Here is a 16,673-nt window from a genome sequence, read left to right as displayed (position 1 = left end):
GTCGGTGCGTGTGCCCTGTGTCTAGCCGCGACCCTCCCGGCGGGTGTCGACCATTCAGAATTTCAGGAGGTCTTTGGTTAGAAACTGGAAGCCTGTTTGCAGTGTGGTAGGGGATGTAGTCCTTGGGGCCGAGCCTGCCCCTTTCCCCTCCCCCCTGCCTCCTGCCTCGGGGCTTGGGCCGGTCCGCAGCCGGCTAGCTCCTCTGGACTTGCTCGGTCCCTTTGTTCTGTGAATGGCCGGCAGTGTGTTCGGGCCAGTTAATTTTCTCTCTCTCTTATGCTGTCCCACAGTTTAAGTTGGTAACTCATAAAAGCTCCCTCCGATTGCCCTCAGGGCACTCAGGCCCAGTCCTTACCTTAAGCAATGCCGCCCGCTCCTCTCCGTCCTGCCCCCACTTGCTGGTGGCGGATGCAGGCGTCTGGGGTACTTTTCTGCTGGGAGTTGCTTTTAGGCACATAATCTGTGGGTTTTATTTATTTTTCCCTCCCAGTTAGGTTGCCCTCCAAGATTCAAAAACTTTCCCCAGACCCGCCAGTGTGAGGGTTTCCTGGTGTTTGGAAACTTCCTCTATTAAGACTCCCTTCCCGGGATGGATCTCCATCCCTAGCTCTTTTGTCTCTCTTTTTACCTTTTATATTTTGTCCTACCTCCTTTCGAAGACAATGGGCTGCTTTTCTGGGTGCCTGATGACCTCAGCTAGCTATCAGAAGTTGTTTTGTGAAGTTTGCTCTGCGTTCAATTGTTCTTTCAATGAATTTGTAGGAGAGAAAGTGGTCTCCCCGTCCTATTCCTCCGCCATCTTGGCTCCTCCCCATCCTCTTTCACTTTCATCAAGAGGCTTTTTAGTTCCTCTTCACTTTCTGGCATAAGGGTGGTGTCATCTGCATATCTAAGTTTATTGATATTTCTCCCTGCAATCTTGATTCCAGCTTGTGCTTCATCCAGCCCAGCGTTTCTCATGATGTACTCTGCATATAAGTTAAATAAGCAGGGTGACAATATACAGCCTTGACATACTCCTTTTCCTATTTGGAACCAGTCTGTTGTTCATGTCCAGTTCTAACTGTTGCTTCCTGACCTGCATACAGGTTTCTCAAGAGGTAGGTGAGGTAGTCTGGTATTCCCATCTCTTTGAGAATTTTCCACAGTTTATTGTGATCCACACAGTCGAAGGCTTTGGCGTAGTCAATAAAGCAGAAATAGATGTTTTTCTGGAACTCTCTTGCTCTTTCGATGATCCAGCGGATGTTGGCAATTTGATCTCTGGTTCCTCTGCCTTTTCTAAAACCAGCTTGAACATCTGGAAGTTCTCGGTTCACGTATTGCTGAAGCCTGGCTTGGAGAATTTTGAGCATTACTTTACTAGCGCATGAGATGAGTGCAATTGTGCGGTAGTTTGAGCATTCTTTGGCATTGCCTTTCTAAGGGATTGGAATGAAAACTGACCTTTTCCAGTCCTGTGGCCACTGCTGAGTTTTCCAAATTTGCTGGCATATTGAGTGCAGCACTTTCACATAGAGATTAGCAGTTGGTAAAGAATAGAGAACATAGAACTTTTGAGCTGGAAGTAATTCAAGATACCCGAACATCAGTACCTGAATCAACTACATCAAAATTCCCTGATGTAATTAATCCCTATTTTTAAAAACAGCAAATAATCCCTATCCCTGATTTCACTTCAGATGTATCAAATCAGAATTTGTAGAGCACAATCAGGTTTGTTTGGGAACCATTATGCTCTCCCACCACATCATTCTGTAGATTAAGAAAAAGACTGAGAAATGGATGTAAACTTGTCCAAGATCACACAGCTCTTGAGCTGTGTGTCTCATGATTCCTTGATAAGAGTTTCGAGGCTGGAAATCAGATTTTGGAGATGTTGAGATTGCCAAATCCTAACCACTAGGCAACCAGGGAGCTTTTGGAGATGTTGAGAAATGGAATATTCCCTGACATATTGTTAAACAGGATGTCACAGTCACCAGCAACTGCAGCCACACAGATGGTGAGAGGGTGAGTCCTGAGAGAACTCAGGAAGGAAAGAATACCCGCCTTCTAGCAGCCATCAGACTGCAGTCACTTCCTATGGTGGGCTCTGAAGAAGCTCAGTCATCTAGCAGTATCTGCTAGATAAGAGGGAACAGCTAAAGTATAATTTTCAAAACAGGTAAGATTATGACTCTTAAGCAAAGACGAGAAGAACACTGAGAATCTGTTGACCACCTTGTTAAATTTATGTTCTCAGGAATGGTTTGTTAATCAACTCAAGCACAGGCAGATGGGTTATTACAAGGCTTTAGGAGCATGTCCTAGGAAGGAAGCAGAAGGGTTCCTCCTGAGAACTACAGCTGGGCCCTCGAAAGAGGTTCTAAGTCCAGGCAGCTACTCCCGAGGTTCTTCATTATTCGGACCACAAGCTTTCTCCAACACACTTCTTCATTCCATTGTTTTGCTTCTCTACTGATCAGTATGAGTGAGCGCTAAGTCACTTCATTCCTGTCTGACTCATTATGACCCCATGGACTGTGGCCTGCCAGGCTCCTTTGTCCATGGGGTTCTCCAGGCAAGAATACTGCAGTGGGTTGCCATGTCTTCCTCCAGAGGATCTTCCCAATCCAGAGACTGAACCTGCCTCTCTTCTGTCTCCGGCATTGGCAGGCGTGTTCTTTACCACTAGTGCCACCTGGGAAGTCCAGGCATCAGCCTCCCTGTGGCTAAAAATGGACGCCCCCAATCTGGAGTCTGCATGATCGTCACTAAGTGCTGGCCTTCTGACAACAGTGTCTAGCTTAGATCAGGTTCTTGATGGAGACTATCTGATTGGCTGGTCTCCAGTCAAGCATTAGGGCCCTTTGAATCATGTAACCACTCAGCATCAGTCAGCTGTAGCTACTTGGAGGAAACAGTTTAGGGGGGAGAGGGTGTGTGTGTGTGTGTGTTTGAGGCGGGGGGGGGGGGGGGGCAGAGGGGTGTGTGTGTGTGTCAGATTCAGGCAGGGGAGCGCAAGTGAGAACCTCAACTTGGCCAAGCACTATAAAACGTGCTTTTAATCATTTCCAGCAAGAGTCCTTGAAATGCGGTCATTTGTGACACCCCCGTTAGCCCAAACGAGTGTGGCTATCACTCTGTTGCTTTTAATTAGGCAACATAAGTTGGTGGGGGGAGGGGGGGGCGGGTTGGAGCCGCCACAGGAGCCGACGACCACATCTTCCAATTCACGTTTCCACCTACATTTGGGATCCTCCTCTGTACAAGCCATTGTAGGTGTTGACGAGTGCTCACGAACTTCAAACTTCTTACTGTAGGATGGGGTTGAAGAGGAGGTTGACAGCCATGCTAAGAGCAGAACATCTGGATGTGCTGTTCGGGTAGGGCCCGAACACATTTCGGTTCACTTTATTTCTTTCCGGAGCAACCTCCTTCTCTTTCGTGGTCACAAGAGATGGGCCTAATAACTACACTTACAAATGCAGCAGGTGAAAAGCGAGCTCCTCTCCAAGCAGCCGGGCCAAATCAGCGGGAGACGGAGTAGCAGGTGGGGTCGGTTCAGCAATCACTGAACCCGGGGTTGGAGCGAGGACGTGTGCCGAGTGCAGAGCCGGGGGAAGAGCTGCCTCCAGGCTCCAGGGCTCCCAGGCCGGAGGGTCACACACAGCCAAACAGATGAGACCCCACGTCCTGCCAGGGGCAGGTTTGGGGCATCCTCCCTGCTCCCGGCAGCGGAGGGCGCGGGCCCCGAGCGCTCAGCTCCTAGCAGGGCGGAGGGCGGCGCGAGGGAGGGAGAGAGGGAAGGGAAAGGCGAGCGTGAGCTGCCTCGAATGCTTGGAATAATTCCGCTTCCGTTTGGAAAGCCGCAGCCTCAGTCCCGCCGCGCCCGCCGCGTCCGCCCAGCGCCAGCTCCGCGTCCCGACCGGCCCGCGGCTGCCCGCTCTGCCGCCATGGCCACCTCGCCGCAGAAGTCGCCGTCTGTCCCCAAGTCCCCCACTCCCAAGTCGCCCCCGTCCCGGAAGAAAGATGACTCCTTCTTGGGGAAACTCGGAGGGACTCTGGCCCGGAGGAAGAAAGCCAAGGAGGGTGAGTGCGGCCCGAGGAGGGCCGGGAAGCTAGAGGCCGGAGCTCCGGGGATTGGGCGGGAGCGCGCCGCGGGTGCCCGGCGCCGGGGAGGGGGGCGCGCGGTGGCGCGGGCGCGCGCTGCCCGGGAATGTCTCGCGGGGTCAGTTCTCGCCGCCGCCAGGCTCGCTGTAGCCTGGGGCGCTTGCCCTCCCGGGCCCCGCGGCGGTCGGGTGGGGCTGCCGGGGCCTGGAACCGGGAGGCGCCCGCGCTGGGCCAAGGGCCGAGAAGGCGGCCGGGCCCTCCAGCCCGGAGGCGGCGGCCTCCCCTGGGCCCGAAGTCCCCGCCTTCTCCGCGCCGAAGGCTGGCAGTTTCCAAGTTTCTGCTGAAACTTTTCTGGGCGCCGTCACTGTCACTTTTTGCCTTCATTGGTCTTTGAAATCAGATCGTGTCCTAGTATGCGGTTGCAGTCTTGGCCTCCTGGAGCTCTCGTCCGTCTCCAGGGCCAAGCCGGGCTCTGTAAATGTGTAGATCAACACCAAATGTTTGTTGAATGAATGCCTGGAGCGGTGGCAGTCTTCAGTGGTCCCACCTTGTGAAAAATGATAAACTCGCACACTAGGAGAAAACCTCGATTAGACACACACACACTGTAGCATCCTGGGCTCTGACCCTTCTGTGAACTCTACGATTAAGGCCTCTTGCAAAAACCATTTCCTTTTTCCCATCAGGGTGAATTGAGGAGAACTTACTTTTTTCCGGGACAGTTTACATGTAAAATATTTTGTCCCGTGGGCAGATTTTGCATCCTGTTTTTTTTTTTTTTTTTTCTTAATTGAAGTATAGGTGATTTACAATACTGTGGTAGTTTCAGGTGTATAGGATAGTGATTAAGTATTTCTGCAGATTATATTCCATTATAGGTTACTTCAAGATAGTAGGTATATTTCCCTGTGCTATACAATATATCTTCATTGCTTGTCTATATGTAATTGTTTGTATCTGTTAATCCTATACCTCTTATTTATCCTTCTTCCTTCCCTCTTTGGGGCTTCCCAGGTGGTTTGAAGTGAAGTCGCTCAGTCGTGTCCAACTCTTTGTGACCCCATGGACTGTAACCTGCTAGGCTCCTCTGTCCATGGGATTCTCGAGGCAAGAATACTGGAGTGGGTTGCTGTTTCCTTCGCCAGGGGATCTTCCCAACCCAGGGATCGAACCCCGGTCACCCGCATTGCAGGCAGATGCTTTACCATCTGAGCCACGAGGGAAGCCCTTCCCAGGTGGTTTAGTGGTAAAGAATCCGCCTTCCAATGCAGGAGATGCAGTGTAGGGAAGATCCCCTGAAGGAGGAAGTGGCAACCCACTCCATTATTCTTGCCTGGGAAATCCCATGGACAAAGAAGCCTGCTGGGCTACAGTCCATAGCATCGAAAGAGTCGGTCCTGACTTAGCATCTTAACCACCGCCATACTGTTTTCTAAAGTGGCCGCACCGATTTACATTGCCACCAGCACTGTATGAGGGTTCCCATTTTTTCGCATCCTCTCCAATATTTGTTATATGTAGCACCCTGATTGTTGTTTTGAGCAATGAAGTGACGGTTTGGGAAAAGGCCTAGTGATTGGTGTGTAGGTAGAAGTTGCTTAGTTTAAAAAAAAAGGTTTTTTTCAGACTCCTCAGTGGTTTGGGAATAAACCTTTTTAAGTTAGTGATGGTGATATGTAAAACAAGTTTCATGTTCCTGACTTATCTTAAATCATGAAAACTCAGTGTTGAGAATTATCAAACATGACACAGAGAACTAGACTTCTAATTCTCTATATTGAATTGAGAAACAGCAAAACACACCCCTAAAAATGTTTCCCCCGAGGTGTGGTTACTTTGGTAAACCGTTGTGTGAATAGTGTGCTTTTGTTGTTGTATAGTTGCTAAGTTGTGTCTGACTTCGTGACCCCATGGACTATAGCCTGCCGGGCTCCTCTGTCCATGGGATTTCCCAAGCAAGAATACTGGAGTGGGTTGCCATTTCCTTTTCCCGGGGATCTTCCTGACTCAGGGATCGAACCTGTGTCTTCTGCCTTGGCAGACTGATTCTTTACCGGTGAGCCACATATATTGAGCAATACATGTGGTAGCAAACTGTGAAACTGTGGCTTGGGGAGTGTTTTTCTAGGCTATCCCTATAACTTTCCTATGGTGTTCTCAATATGGGCCCTCCAGCTTGAGACTGGGCAACTCAGAGTTACTGAAGCTCACGACCTATCAGAATTGCTCTCCCCACTTTGCCAACTCTTTAGAAAACTTTATGTTGAGCCCAAAGTTGGTTTCTCTGTATCTGCTACTGTTCTGGTCATGCAGCCAGGAGGAGTGGGATGTGGCTCTTCACTTTCTCCAAGTGCACCTGCTTTGTGGAGTCCCTTGACTCATCCAAACATCCTCTTTTCCTGTAGCTGGTTCTTGCAGATGAACTTCATGGCCCTCTGGTTTCCTGTCTTTTCAGTTTCAGTCAGAGTCCCTACAGGAAACACAGGAACAAATGAGTTGCGATTTTAAAACTAATGTGGTAAAGAACCTTCTGTGTAGGTTCTTAGGTTCACCTTTCAGAGTCTACTTGCCAAAGGATCACTTTTCACCTTCCTTCCTCCAGATCTGTCTTCAAGACTTGCTCTTTCCAAGAACACCATCCTGAATGGTGTCTGCCAGCTGAAGGTGCCCTAAATTAGTCCTGCAGCAATGGTTATTCCTTTATTTTATCCACTTATTTATTATCCTTAGAGTTTTTATATTTTGTCTGATGCCCAAACTGTACCATTTTGGCTCCCATAGGCTGTCCAGTGTAACTGGGGAAGTAGATGTTTGGTTTCTAGCATGAGAGGAAGTCTCAGTATTGCTGAGCAACCCTTCTCTCCTAATCAGCTTGCATCCTCATTTTCCAACAGACCTGTTTAAATCCTTGTCACTCAGTCTCTTCCCCAGACTTTGAGATAGAAAATTCAGTGCCAGATCTAGACACACACCCTTCATCCTCAATTTTTGTTAAGGAGATATATTAGCATTGCTTTGCCATTTTCCCAGAGTATTACAGAAAGCTCTCTACATCACATGCTCCCATGTAACTTGCACCTTTCTGATAAGACAAATGGGCACTGTGCTTGCAGATTTCTCCTCTGACACCACTTTTATGAAAATAATGATAAATAATAGCTAATGTCCCTTGAGAAAAAAAATAAAGTGCCAGAACTTATTTTGAATTTTCTTCACACCCCCTACCCCCCAGTCCCATCTACGTCTAAACCTGTCCTTTCCTGTTCCCTCCTGTCCCTTCCAAGGAGATCCCTTCTTCCCTTGCTCAGGAGGCCCTTCATTTCCATTCTTTCCAGACTCAGTGTAGCCATACCCTTTCTCTCTTACCCCAAGTCTTTTTCATGCTGCTTAATCTCCCTAATATCTGCAAGTGTGCTTGAGTCTTTGCCATTTGTAGACACTCTCCCGATGCTGGTTTCCTGTCAAGCTGCTCACCAGAGGCCTTGAAAAAGCCATCTGCACTGGTTTCCCCTTTCTTAGCTCCTAGTCATTTCCCGATGCCCTATACACATTCTTTCACCAGTTATATAGTGAGTTGCCTACCATGTGCCAGGCATTGCGCTAGGTACTAGGGTATGGCCGAGAAAGAACACACAAAAATCCCTGCCCTCACAAGCTTGCCTTCTAGTAGGGAAGACAGATCACAAACAAGACAGTGAGCGGATAAAATATGTGTGTTATATTATGATGGTGATTAGTGCTGTAGAGCAAAATAAAGCAGGGAATGGGGCGATGGAGTGTTGTGGGATAAGGGAGAAGGGATGGTTGGCAGTTTTAAGTAGGGTGGCTAGAGAAGGCCTCACCGAGAAGGGTTTACTTGGGTAAAGTCCTGAGGAAGTGAGGGAGAGCCGAATGTGTATCTTGGAGAAGAGCACTGCAGGTGAGGGCATGGCCGATTCCAAGACCCTGAGATGGCAGTGGGCCTGGTGTGTTGAGGACAACTGTGGAAGTGGTGAGGTCTCAGAGGTCCTTAGAGTGAGGGTGGGGACAGGCTGTGTAGTGGAGGCCTTTATTCAGAGTGATGTGGGAAGGTCTTAGAGATTTTTGTGCTGAGCACTAGCATGATCATGCTTCTGTTTTGACAAGATGGCTCTGATGGTGATAAGTGGCTAAAGGAGGCAGGGTGGCGGCAGGGAGATGATCTAAGAGGCCGCTGTAATGATCCAGGTACGACGTGGTGGTCTGGTGTTGTGGTAGCAGTGGAGGGGTAAGCATTCAGTTCTGGATATAGTGGATTGGATTTACTGAAACACTGGAAGGAAGATGAGGGAGTAGAATCAAGATGACTCCAGGGTTTGGGTCTGAACAACTGGAAAGATGGAACTGACTTAGCTGGGTTGGAGAAGAGCTGGTTTGGAAAGAAAGGGCAGGACTCTGTTTTCGATCCATTTAATTTGAGGTTCCTCTTGGACTTCCCAGAGGCAATATTGAGTTCACAGCTGGTTTTAGGAGTCTAGTCAGGAGAGGGATCTGGGCTGGAGACACTCTGAGTAGGTGTATTTAAAGCCAGGAGACTAAATGGGATCATCAAGGAAGGAGCATGGGACATACAAGAGGTCTAAGTACTCTCCAACATGTGAAAAGTGAAATTGCTCAGTCGTATCCGACTCTTAGCGACCCCATGGACTGCAGCCTACCGGGCTTCTCCCTCCATGGGATTTTCCAGGCAAGAGTACTGGAGTGGGTTGCCATTGCCTTCTGTAGAAGGTGGGAAATGTAGAGGAACCAGCGAGAGAGGCTGGAAAGGAGTGGCCGGTGTGATAAGAGGAAACCTGGGGAGGCATGGACTCCTAGAAGTCGACTGGAGAATTTATTTCCACGATTTACACTTCACTGAATTGATGCTTTTGAACTGTGGTGTTGGAGAAGACTCTTGAGAGTCCCTTGGACTGCAAGGAGAGCCAACCAGTCCATCCTAAAGGAAATCAGTCCTGAATATTCATTGGAAGGACTGATGCTGAAGCTGAAACTCCAATACTTTGGCCACCTCATGTGAAGAGTTGACTCATTTGGAAAGACCCTGATGCTGGGAAAGATTGAGGGCAGAAGGAGGAGGAGATGACAGAGGATGAGGTGGTTCGATGGCATCACCAACTTGATGGACATGAGTTTGAGCAAGCTCCGGGAGTTGGTGATGGACAGGGAGGCCTGGCATGCTGCAGTCCATGGGGTTGCAGTCAGTCAGACATGACTGAGCACTGAATCAAACCCTTGACTGACTAATGTCTCCAGAATCCACTGCTTCCTTGTCAATCCTCATTCTACTTGGGCTCTTGGTGGCATTCGTATTCAACTTTTTCTTTCCCTTAAAATTATCTTCTCCCTTGATCTTATCCACAATAAACTGTTCCCTGTGCCTTTATTTTATTTTATTTTTTGTACTCCTTTTCAGGCTTTTAGTATTTGTTTACCTCTCAGTAGCATTTCCCGGGGGACCTGCTTTGTCCTCTTTCTGTTTTCCCCTCCATGGATTCTTTTACCTAATCCCATGGTTTTGGCAACCACCTGCCAATTGCTGGTTCCCCAATCCACATCTCAAATGCAGATCTTTCACCCGTATCCAGATTCATCTTTCCCCTGTCTCCTGGGTGTGTCAGGGATCCTCAGACTCAGCATGCCCATGATGGAATTATTATGTGTCCCACTTGGCGCAGATTTGCTTCTCTTTCACCATTCCACCAGCTCAGGTGGAAATGTTGCAGTTGTCCTCTGTTTCAGAGGTCAGCGTCTTTTTTTTTAAGTGGCAGATGGTAAATATTTTAGACGTTGCTGGCCGTCTGGCCTCTATTCAGCTCTGCCTTTGAGGCCACAGATGATAGGTAAATGAACAAGTGTGGTGTGTTTCAATAAAAATGTAATTATGGACATTGAAGTTTCACATAATTTCACAATATTCATATTTTTCATAATTCATAATTTCATAAATTATGAATTTCACATAATTTTCTTATGTCACCAAATAGTCTTCTTTTGTCCTTTTTCAGTCACTTGTAAAATGTGAGAACCATTCGTAGTACTGAGGCTGTGCAAAATTAGATGGAGACTGGATATGGCCATGGGCAGTAGTTCACCTATCTCTGCTCTGTTTCACCCCCACATCCAATCATCTCTCATGAAATCCTGCTGATTCTGCCAGCTAAATATTTCTGTTTTAATTCAGACCTCATTGTCTTCATCAGGATTGCATATTTTGTTAAACTTGAGCATTTTTATTTTCCACCTAAAGTATTGCCGTATCCACGCCACTCGTCTCCCTGTCTCTGGTCCTTTTTTGTTCAGTCCACCCATCATCCTTTTGCTGATATGTTTTATTTTTAAGCACGAAGATAAAATCTCCCCAACAAAGTCCTTCACAGTTACTCTGTAGTCAACCCTCTTTGTCTTCGTCTTCTTCATTTCCTTTTCAAGAAGTTTCCATCTTAGCCATAAGAAACTGCTCTTCATCCCCCAAACACGTCATGTTCTTCCACATGTGTGCACCTTTACACATGCTGTTCCATGTTTCTGGACTGACCTTCTTCCCTTCTCTGTGCAACAAACTCCTATTCAATCATTGAGATCCAACTCAGATATCCCATCCTGCTTGAGGCCTACTAGAGATCCACCAGGAAGAGTGAGATACTTCTTTCTCTGTCATTCCATGCTACCTTGCCTGTGTACGGAGGCCACGCTGCATTGCCACCTTTGTGGCCGCGAGTGTTACACCATGATGAGAGTTCTCCTGTGCCCGTCCTGCCTGCTATAGCATTTAACACATAATGATATTGCAATCTCTATGGGATGAATTTTCCGCTTTTTTTCTTGGTGAAAACAGCTCACCACTAATTGGCCGTGTAATCTTAGACAAGTCTCTTCTCCTTTGCTCATTTCTAATGTAAGTGATTAGGCTAAGTAACCTTTCGGGGCCCTTGCAGTTCTGGTATTCTATGACTTCTGAGCTCTCATTTCACCAGGCTTCTCTCAAATTCAGTTTTATTGTCTATGTAGGGTGGTCTGGGAGTGACATCATCACAAAGACCTCTTTCTTTCCTCCACTAATGAAGGCACCTCTGTGTCGGGAGGAGAAGATGGAAACCAGGATAAGTGGGCCACAGCCCAAGGACACCTCCATATTAGGAATCTGTCTCCTTGTCTCAGAGAATATCTCCGTTTGGTTAACAAGCACAGCTCATAATTATGTTTTAGCCATTAGTTCAGGATGAGAGATGAAATCCTGTAAACAGCTGTAAGTGTCTAAAATCTCCACTTGCTGTCATGGAAAAAAGAACACAGTTGGGGAAAGAATTATGACAAGTTTCGTAATAAAAGATTTCAGAATACTTTACAAAATAAAAGTAAAATCCTTTAAAAATGTAAACATTCTGTTACATGTTCAATATGTTCTGTAGCTTTGCAGTCAGTGGGAAGCCCAGATGAGGGCTTTCCCTGAGGACCAGGGTGCCCAGAACAAGGTGGCCTCATTCTTTCTTTTCCGTCTTCTCCGTAGACTCCAGAGGGCAGGCGTTGTTTGTTCTGCTCACACTGTACCCCGTGTGCCTGGCACAGCGTTGGCACTTAACAGGCGCTCTGTAAAACAGTACTTAACTTCCTAAACTGTCAGTGGGAATAAGATGCCTGGGTTACTTTGAACTCTGCTCCAAGCTTTGATGACTCTTCTGGTACCCTGATTTCACCCAGGCCTTTACTTCTTGCCCTGTGTGTTGGGGGGGTGGTGGGGGGTGAGGGGGAGGGAGCTTAGGAAACAGCCTCCTCCCTCCGCTCAGGAATCTCTTTACCCTTTTGTGGGAGGACGTCACTTAGCTCTGTTATTTCAGAAACACACAAAGGCCCAAGACTGGAGGAGTGGGTCCTGGAACCAGTGGGCATGGATTGGTCAGTGGCAGCAGGGAGCCTGAGAGGAGGCCCACTGGTCAAGGGTGGTGACAGGCCAGTGTTCTTTGTTTTCATACAGAAAAGCTTGCTTTGTGGAAATGACATTTCACATGTTCATGTTAAAGTGCTTAAGTGAAGAAATAGCCTATTTGCAAAATTTGGGGAAGATGAGAGAAATGTTCAGATGGAAGCTCTTGCAAGAGAGATTCAGAATCCCTTTCATTCCCCCAAGTCAGCCCCGTCCCCCCACCCTGTTTTTCCCTTCTAGCTTCATTTACTCACTAAGTGCAGAACTCAGGAAATCTGAAAGTCGGCCAGGGCCCTGCCTCTGTCACTGCTTCTCAGCGAGGGAGCTCCAGCAGGACAGCGCCCCCGACACCAGCCCACCAGGAGGAGGACCCTCCCGGAGCCCAGCCTCACTCCCGATCACGGTCACTGCCACCTCGTTCAGGCCTGGGGCGGCTGTCTGTGTGGTGTGTGATCACTCTCACACTCGTTTGAAATCTGGCTCTATTAGCATTTCTAAGTGGTAATTCTGTTTTCTCTGAACATACCCGCCTGCTGCAGCCTTAGAGAAACCCACTTGTGTGACTAGCGTCGTTGGCTTTCCTTCAAACCAGCCTTAGGGAAATGGCTAGGCCATGGATGGAAGAAGCAGTGAGCTTAATCAGTTTAAACTGATATTAAACAGATATTAAACTGAAATATTCTTAACTACCGCACACTCTCTTGGGGAAAGGAAAAAGAAACCAAATTACTTAGCTCCTGACTTTTTAAATAAAAGTTATTTTTTTCTTCTCCATTATAAAATTAACCTGTGCTTGTGGGATTTATGGGAAAATAGAGAAAACAATCATGCAATGTTCTAATTCTCAAAAGCAATCACTACTAGGATTTTGGTTTATTTTTTCTATTTTTTTCTTTATAAATATTTTCTTTTTTATAATTGTAACTGCCATTTCTGTTGTTTAGTCGCTCAGTCATGTCTGACTCTTTTGTGACCCCATGAAAGCCCATATCATCTTTATTATATAGATAAAAATTCTGTATCTTTATTTTCATCTATTATAAATATTTTTCATCTTATTAGATTTTATTGAACATGCTTTTTATTGGTGCATAACATTGCATTCATAATAGTGAATGTCCTATTGCTTATTTAATCATTTCTTTTGGTGCTCTTTTTTATTTTTCTAGAAATAATGCATAAATTTTTTTTTTTAATATTCAGAATAATTTTTTTGCTTGGAGCCCCAGAAGTACAATTACGGGGTCAAAGGGTAACAGTTGACTTGCTTACCATCAAGAGTTTATAATTGGTAACCAGGTGACATGGCTGCTTTTGGATCTGGTGGTCTTCCTGGTAGTTTGCTTGAAAGTGAAACCAACATTGTTAGGCTGAAATATTCTGGTCCTGGAAGGACCGGTCACCGGTGGAGTGGGGTGGGGTGGGATGGGAGAGTAATGGGTCAGGAGAGCACAGATTTCCAGCCTGGCCACTAACATGTACAAAGTAAGCTCTACTAGAGGCAGGTCTTCATTTCAGAACATTCTCTCATGGCCATTCTTCATGCTTTTATGGCCTGGCCCTCACCCCCGTGCTCTTCCTTCTAACACGACCCAAGGAGGGGCTGCCTTGGGTATAGTCATCCTTGAAGTCAGAGCTGTCACTTTCTATCCCACTCTGAGTTCTCCCCAGGCTTGTGTGAGACCCAGTGGAGGTTTGTTTAAGAAGTCCCTCCTTCCTTTGATCACTTCCTCTTACCTCCTAATCTCTGAATTCTTGGACTTGCCTCCAATTTGGTGACCACAGACAGATGGGAGGAAATCAATACAGTGGGCTGAATGCTACAGTAGACAGATTTGGGTTGGGGTTGTAGGAGATACAGTGCTTCAAGACGCCAAAGGAAGAAACCCATAGGCTGACAAGAGAAGGGATGGGATTTGGGGGCCTTCTGAGTTTCGGGTTGGATTTTGACAGAATGGGCTGGGCTCTTGCCTCTGGGGTGGTTTCCTGAACCTGCACAGAAGGCAGTAGTTAGGTGTCCCATTTCATCTCCTAAGAATGGATGGGAGCCAGTTGGAGCATGCAATCATCACACCTACCACCCTAGGGGGTATTTCTGGGAGTCACTTGTGGAGGCAGGTACTCTCCCTTAGTAGTGATGTGTTGCAGGCATTTGTTTCATCACTGAGTCATATCCTATTCTCTTCACTCATCCCCTTATCGCTTTTAAAATCCAGAGGTGACTCCCCTCTTTATGCTGTGAAGAACAACCTGACACCAAGGAGCCGAGGATGATGCCGCAGATCTCCTGGGGATGAGGATGTTGGATGATGAATGGGCCAGGCTACCAGCCTGTATCTGCTCCCTCAGGTTGCAGGGCTCCCGATGACCCTAAGGGGCTTCGTGGAGCAGGCCCTGCACTTGTTTTTTTCCAGGAAACATTTATTGGTAGAATAGTTAATCTGCCAATCGCAGTGTTATATTGACTTTTCATTCAAAACCATTATTCCTAAAGCAATTTTCATGTTGGCCAACGTGACTTTGGCTACAGGGTGTGCTTGGAGGGGAAATGCTTCCTGTGGGGAGGGGACGTGAGAGAGGAGTTCAGGACGAGAATCTGCAAGCCCAGTCACCCGATTTCAGGGGCAAGGGCACTCCTGGTCTGTTGCAGTGGGCACCGAGGTGGCAGGATACAGAGATTCTTAGCATCCACTGGGTGTCTGAGTCCTGAATTAAGGAGGCTCATCCAGATCAGGTCTGCGATTCAGGGTCTTGGCGATGGAAGCTGGAGGAACTTGTGTGTGTTAGGCGCTCAGTCATGTCCGACTCTTTGTGACCCCATGGACTGTAGCACACCAGGCTCCTCTGTCCATGGAATTCTCCGGCAAGAATACTGGAGTGGGTTGCCATGCCCTCCTCCAGGAGGAACTTAAGCAGGCTAGTTAGGACCCTGGCTGAAGAGGTGAAGAGCAGAGACAGGCTAATGCTTGGTGTGGACTCAGGGTTCACCACCTCCCCCAGAGTAGACGTAGGCGGGGGAGGCTGCCAAGGCTCACAGGATGCCAGGGTTTTGCCGCACTTACCTCGCCTAGACTCCAGGCTTGGAAATAAACTTTCCTCTCGGGGTGGGGGAGGGGGTTTCTGACTTACCATAAGGCTGAGCTATCCTGGGCTCCCAGCCCTGGTGGGTAGAGCTGCAGATGACAGCTAGTTAATGATGACAGTTGGGAGAAACAGGGGCAGTCGGAACTGACAGTTTTGATGCTGTTTGCAAAAAGCAGAAGAAGGGTAACACAATTCCGTATTAAACAACTCAGGATACAGGCAAGTCCCGAAGTAGCCCCTTGCGAGGAGCAGCAGCTGCCTCTTGGCTGAGGGTGGCGAGGCTCAGCAGCCCCTCCACTGCCTGTCCAAGTGCCTGGAGAACAGCACGATCCCTTCGTCTGCTTTTCCTCCACGCCTGTCATTATGGTAAATTACAAGGCTCCCATGATGGTCGGAAGAGGCAGGTTGATTTGTTCCTTCTGATTGTTACTGTGCTGAACTTGGCCGGGGTGAGGGGCACCCAGATTTCACACCTTGTAATGGCCCTGCCAGGGGTGGATGTTAGCACAATTGGGACCTGACACTTCAATAAATCTGAGACATTCTGCCGCGGAGATCAAAGTTCAGAATTGCTTAAATTGGTGTTGGAGCAGGTGGGAAACAGGAGTCCAGGGCCATGAATTAGATAGATAGCAGTTGTCGTTCAGTTTGTGAGGCTTGAACGTCAGCTTTTCGAATGATATGACATCAATTTAAGTAATTTGGGCTCCCAGCTACCTAGCCCTTTCAGTATTCCAGGTTCTTGGAAGTGTGATTCATGGCCTCGCTTATGTTATTAAATGGGAAAAAAAAAACCCGAAAACCAAACAAATAAAACCCCAAACACACCTTGCTTGTATCACTAGAGTTGGACAGTTGTGTTGGATTACCAGTTTTCATGGGAGTGTGGATGACAATTTGATCTCCTACCTGGATGTGCTGGTAACTGCCCAAGCTACCAGTTGTGACCTCTCACCTGAGCTTTGGACTCATTAACATGTGTGGGTCATGGCATTGTAAACTGTGCACAGAGATGCACCTGGATTTTAACATAGGGCACATAATTCTCAAAGGCTTCCGATGAGGTGAGAAAGTGCTCTGGTTTCTGATGACAGCTCGAGTCCAGAGGAGAGGTGGTCTGGTTTATGTGAAAGAGTGGGCACTTCAAAAAAACATTGCAGCTTTATTGAGATACAATTAACTCATTTAAGTCATATAACTTAGTAGTTTTTAGTATATTCAAACTTGTACAACCATTGATACAAACAATTTTAGAACATTCTTACCACCCCCAAAAGATACTCTGTACCTGTTAGCAATCTTTCCCCCTCTCCTCCCCATTCTCCTCCTCCCAGGTGACCATCAATATATTCTGTCTCTCCAGGTTTGCCTGTTCAGGGCATTTCATATAAATGGAGTTCTGTGATATGTGGTCTTTTGTGATTGACTTTTTTCACTTATTTTCAAAGTCCATCCATGTTGCAGCTTGTTTCAGCACTTCATTCCTTTTTATGACTGAACAATCTTCTATTACAAAGATATACTACATTTTGTTTACCCATTCATCAGTTGACAG

At 47.2% G+C, this 16,673-nt stretch overlaps 1 protein-coding gene across 1 annotated transcript in view; it reads left to right on the top strand.

The window, feature by feature from the left end:
• The first annotated feature begins 3,864 nt into the window (after positions 1-3,864).
• The window catches only part of PARVA (parvin alpha), a 170,347-nt gene continuing 157,538 nt past the window's right edge, over positions 3,865-16,673 (top strand). The window contains exon 1 of the mRNA XM_061147514.1: positions 3,865-4,074. Within this exon, the coding sequence (XP_061003497.1) occupies positions 3,939-4,074 (136 nt within the window). The 5' untranslated portion in view covers positions 3,865-3,938. The remainder of the gene's footprint in view (positions 4,075-16,673) is intronic.

The sequence above is a fragment of the Dama dama genome, chromosome 1, assembly GCF_033118175.1.
Source record: "Dama dama isolate Ldn47 chromosome 1, ASM3311817v1, whole genome shotgun sequence".
NCBI classification, from domain to species: domain Eukaryota; kingdom Metazoa; phylum Chordata; class Mammalia; order Artiodactyla; family Cervidae; genus Dama; species Dama dama.
Note: the sequence above shows the minus strand (reverse complement) of the source record. Positions and strands in the feature narration are given on the sequence as shown.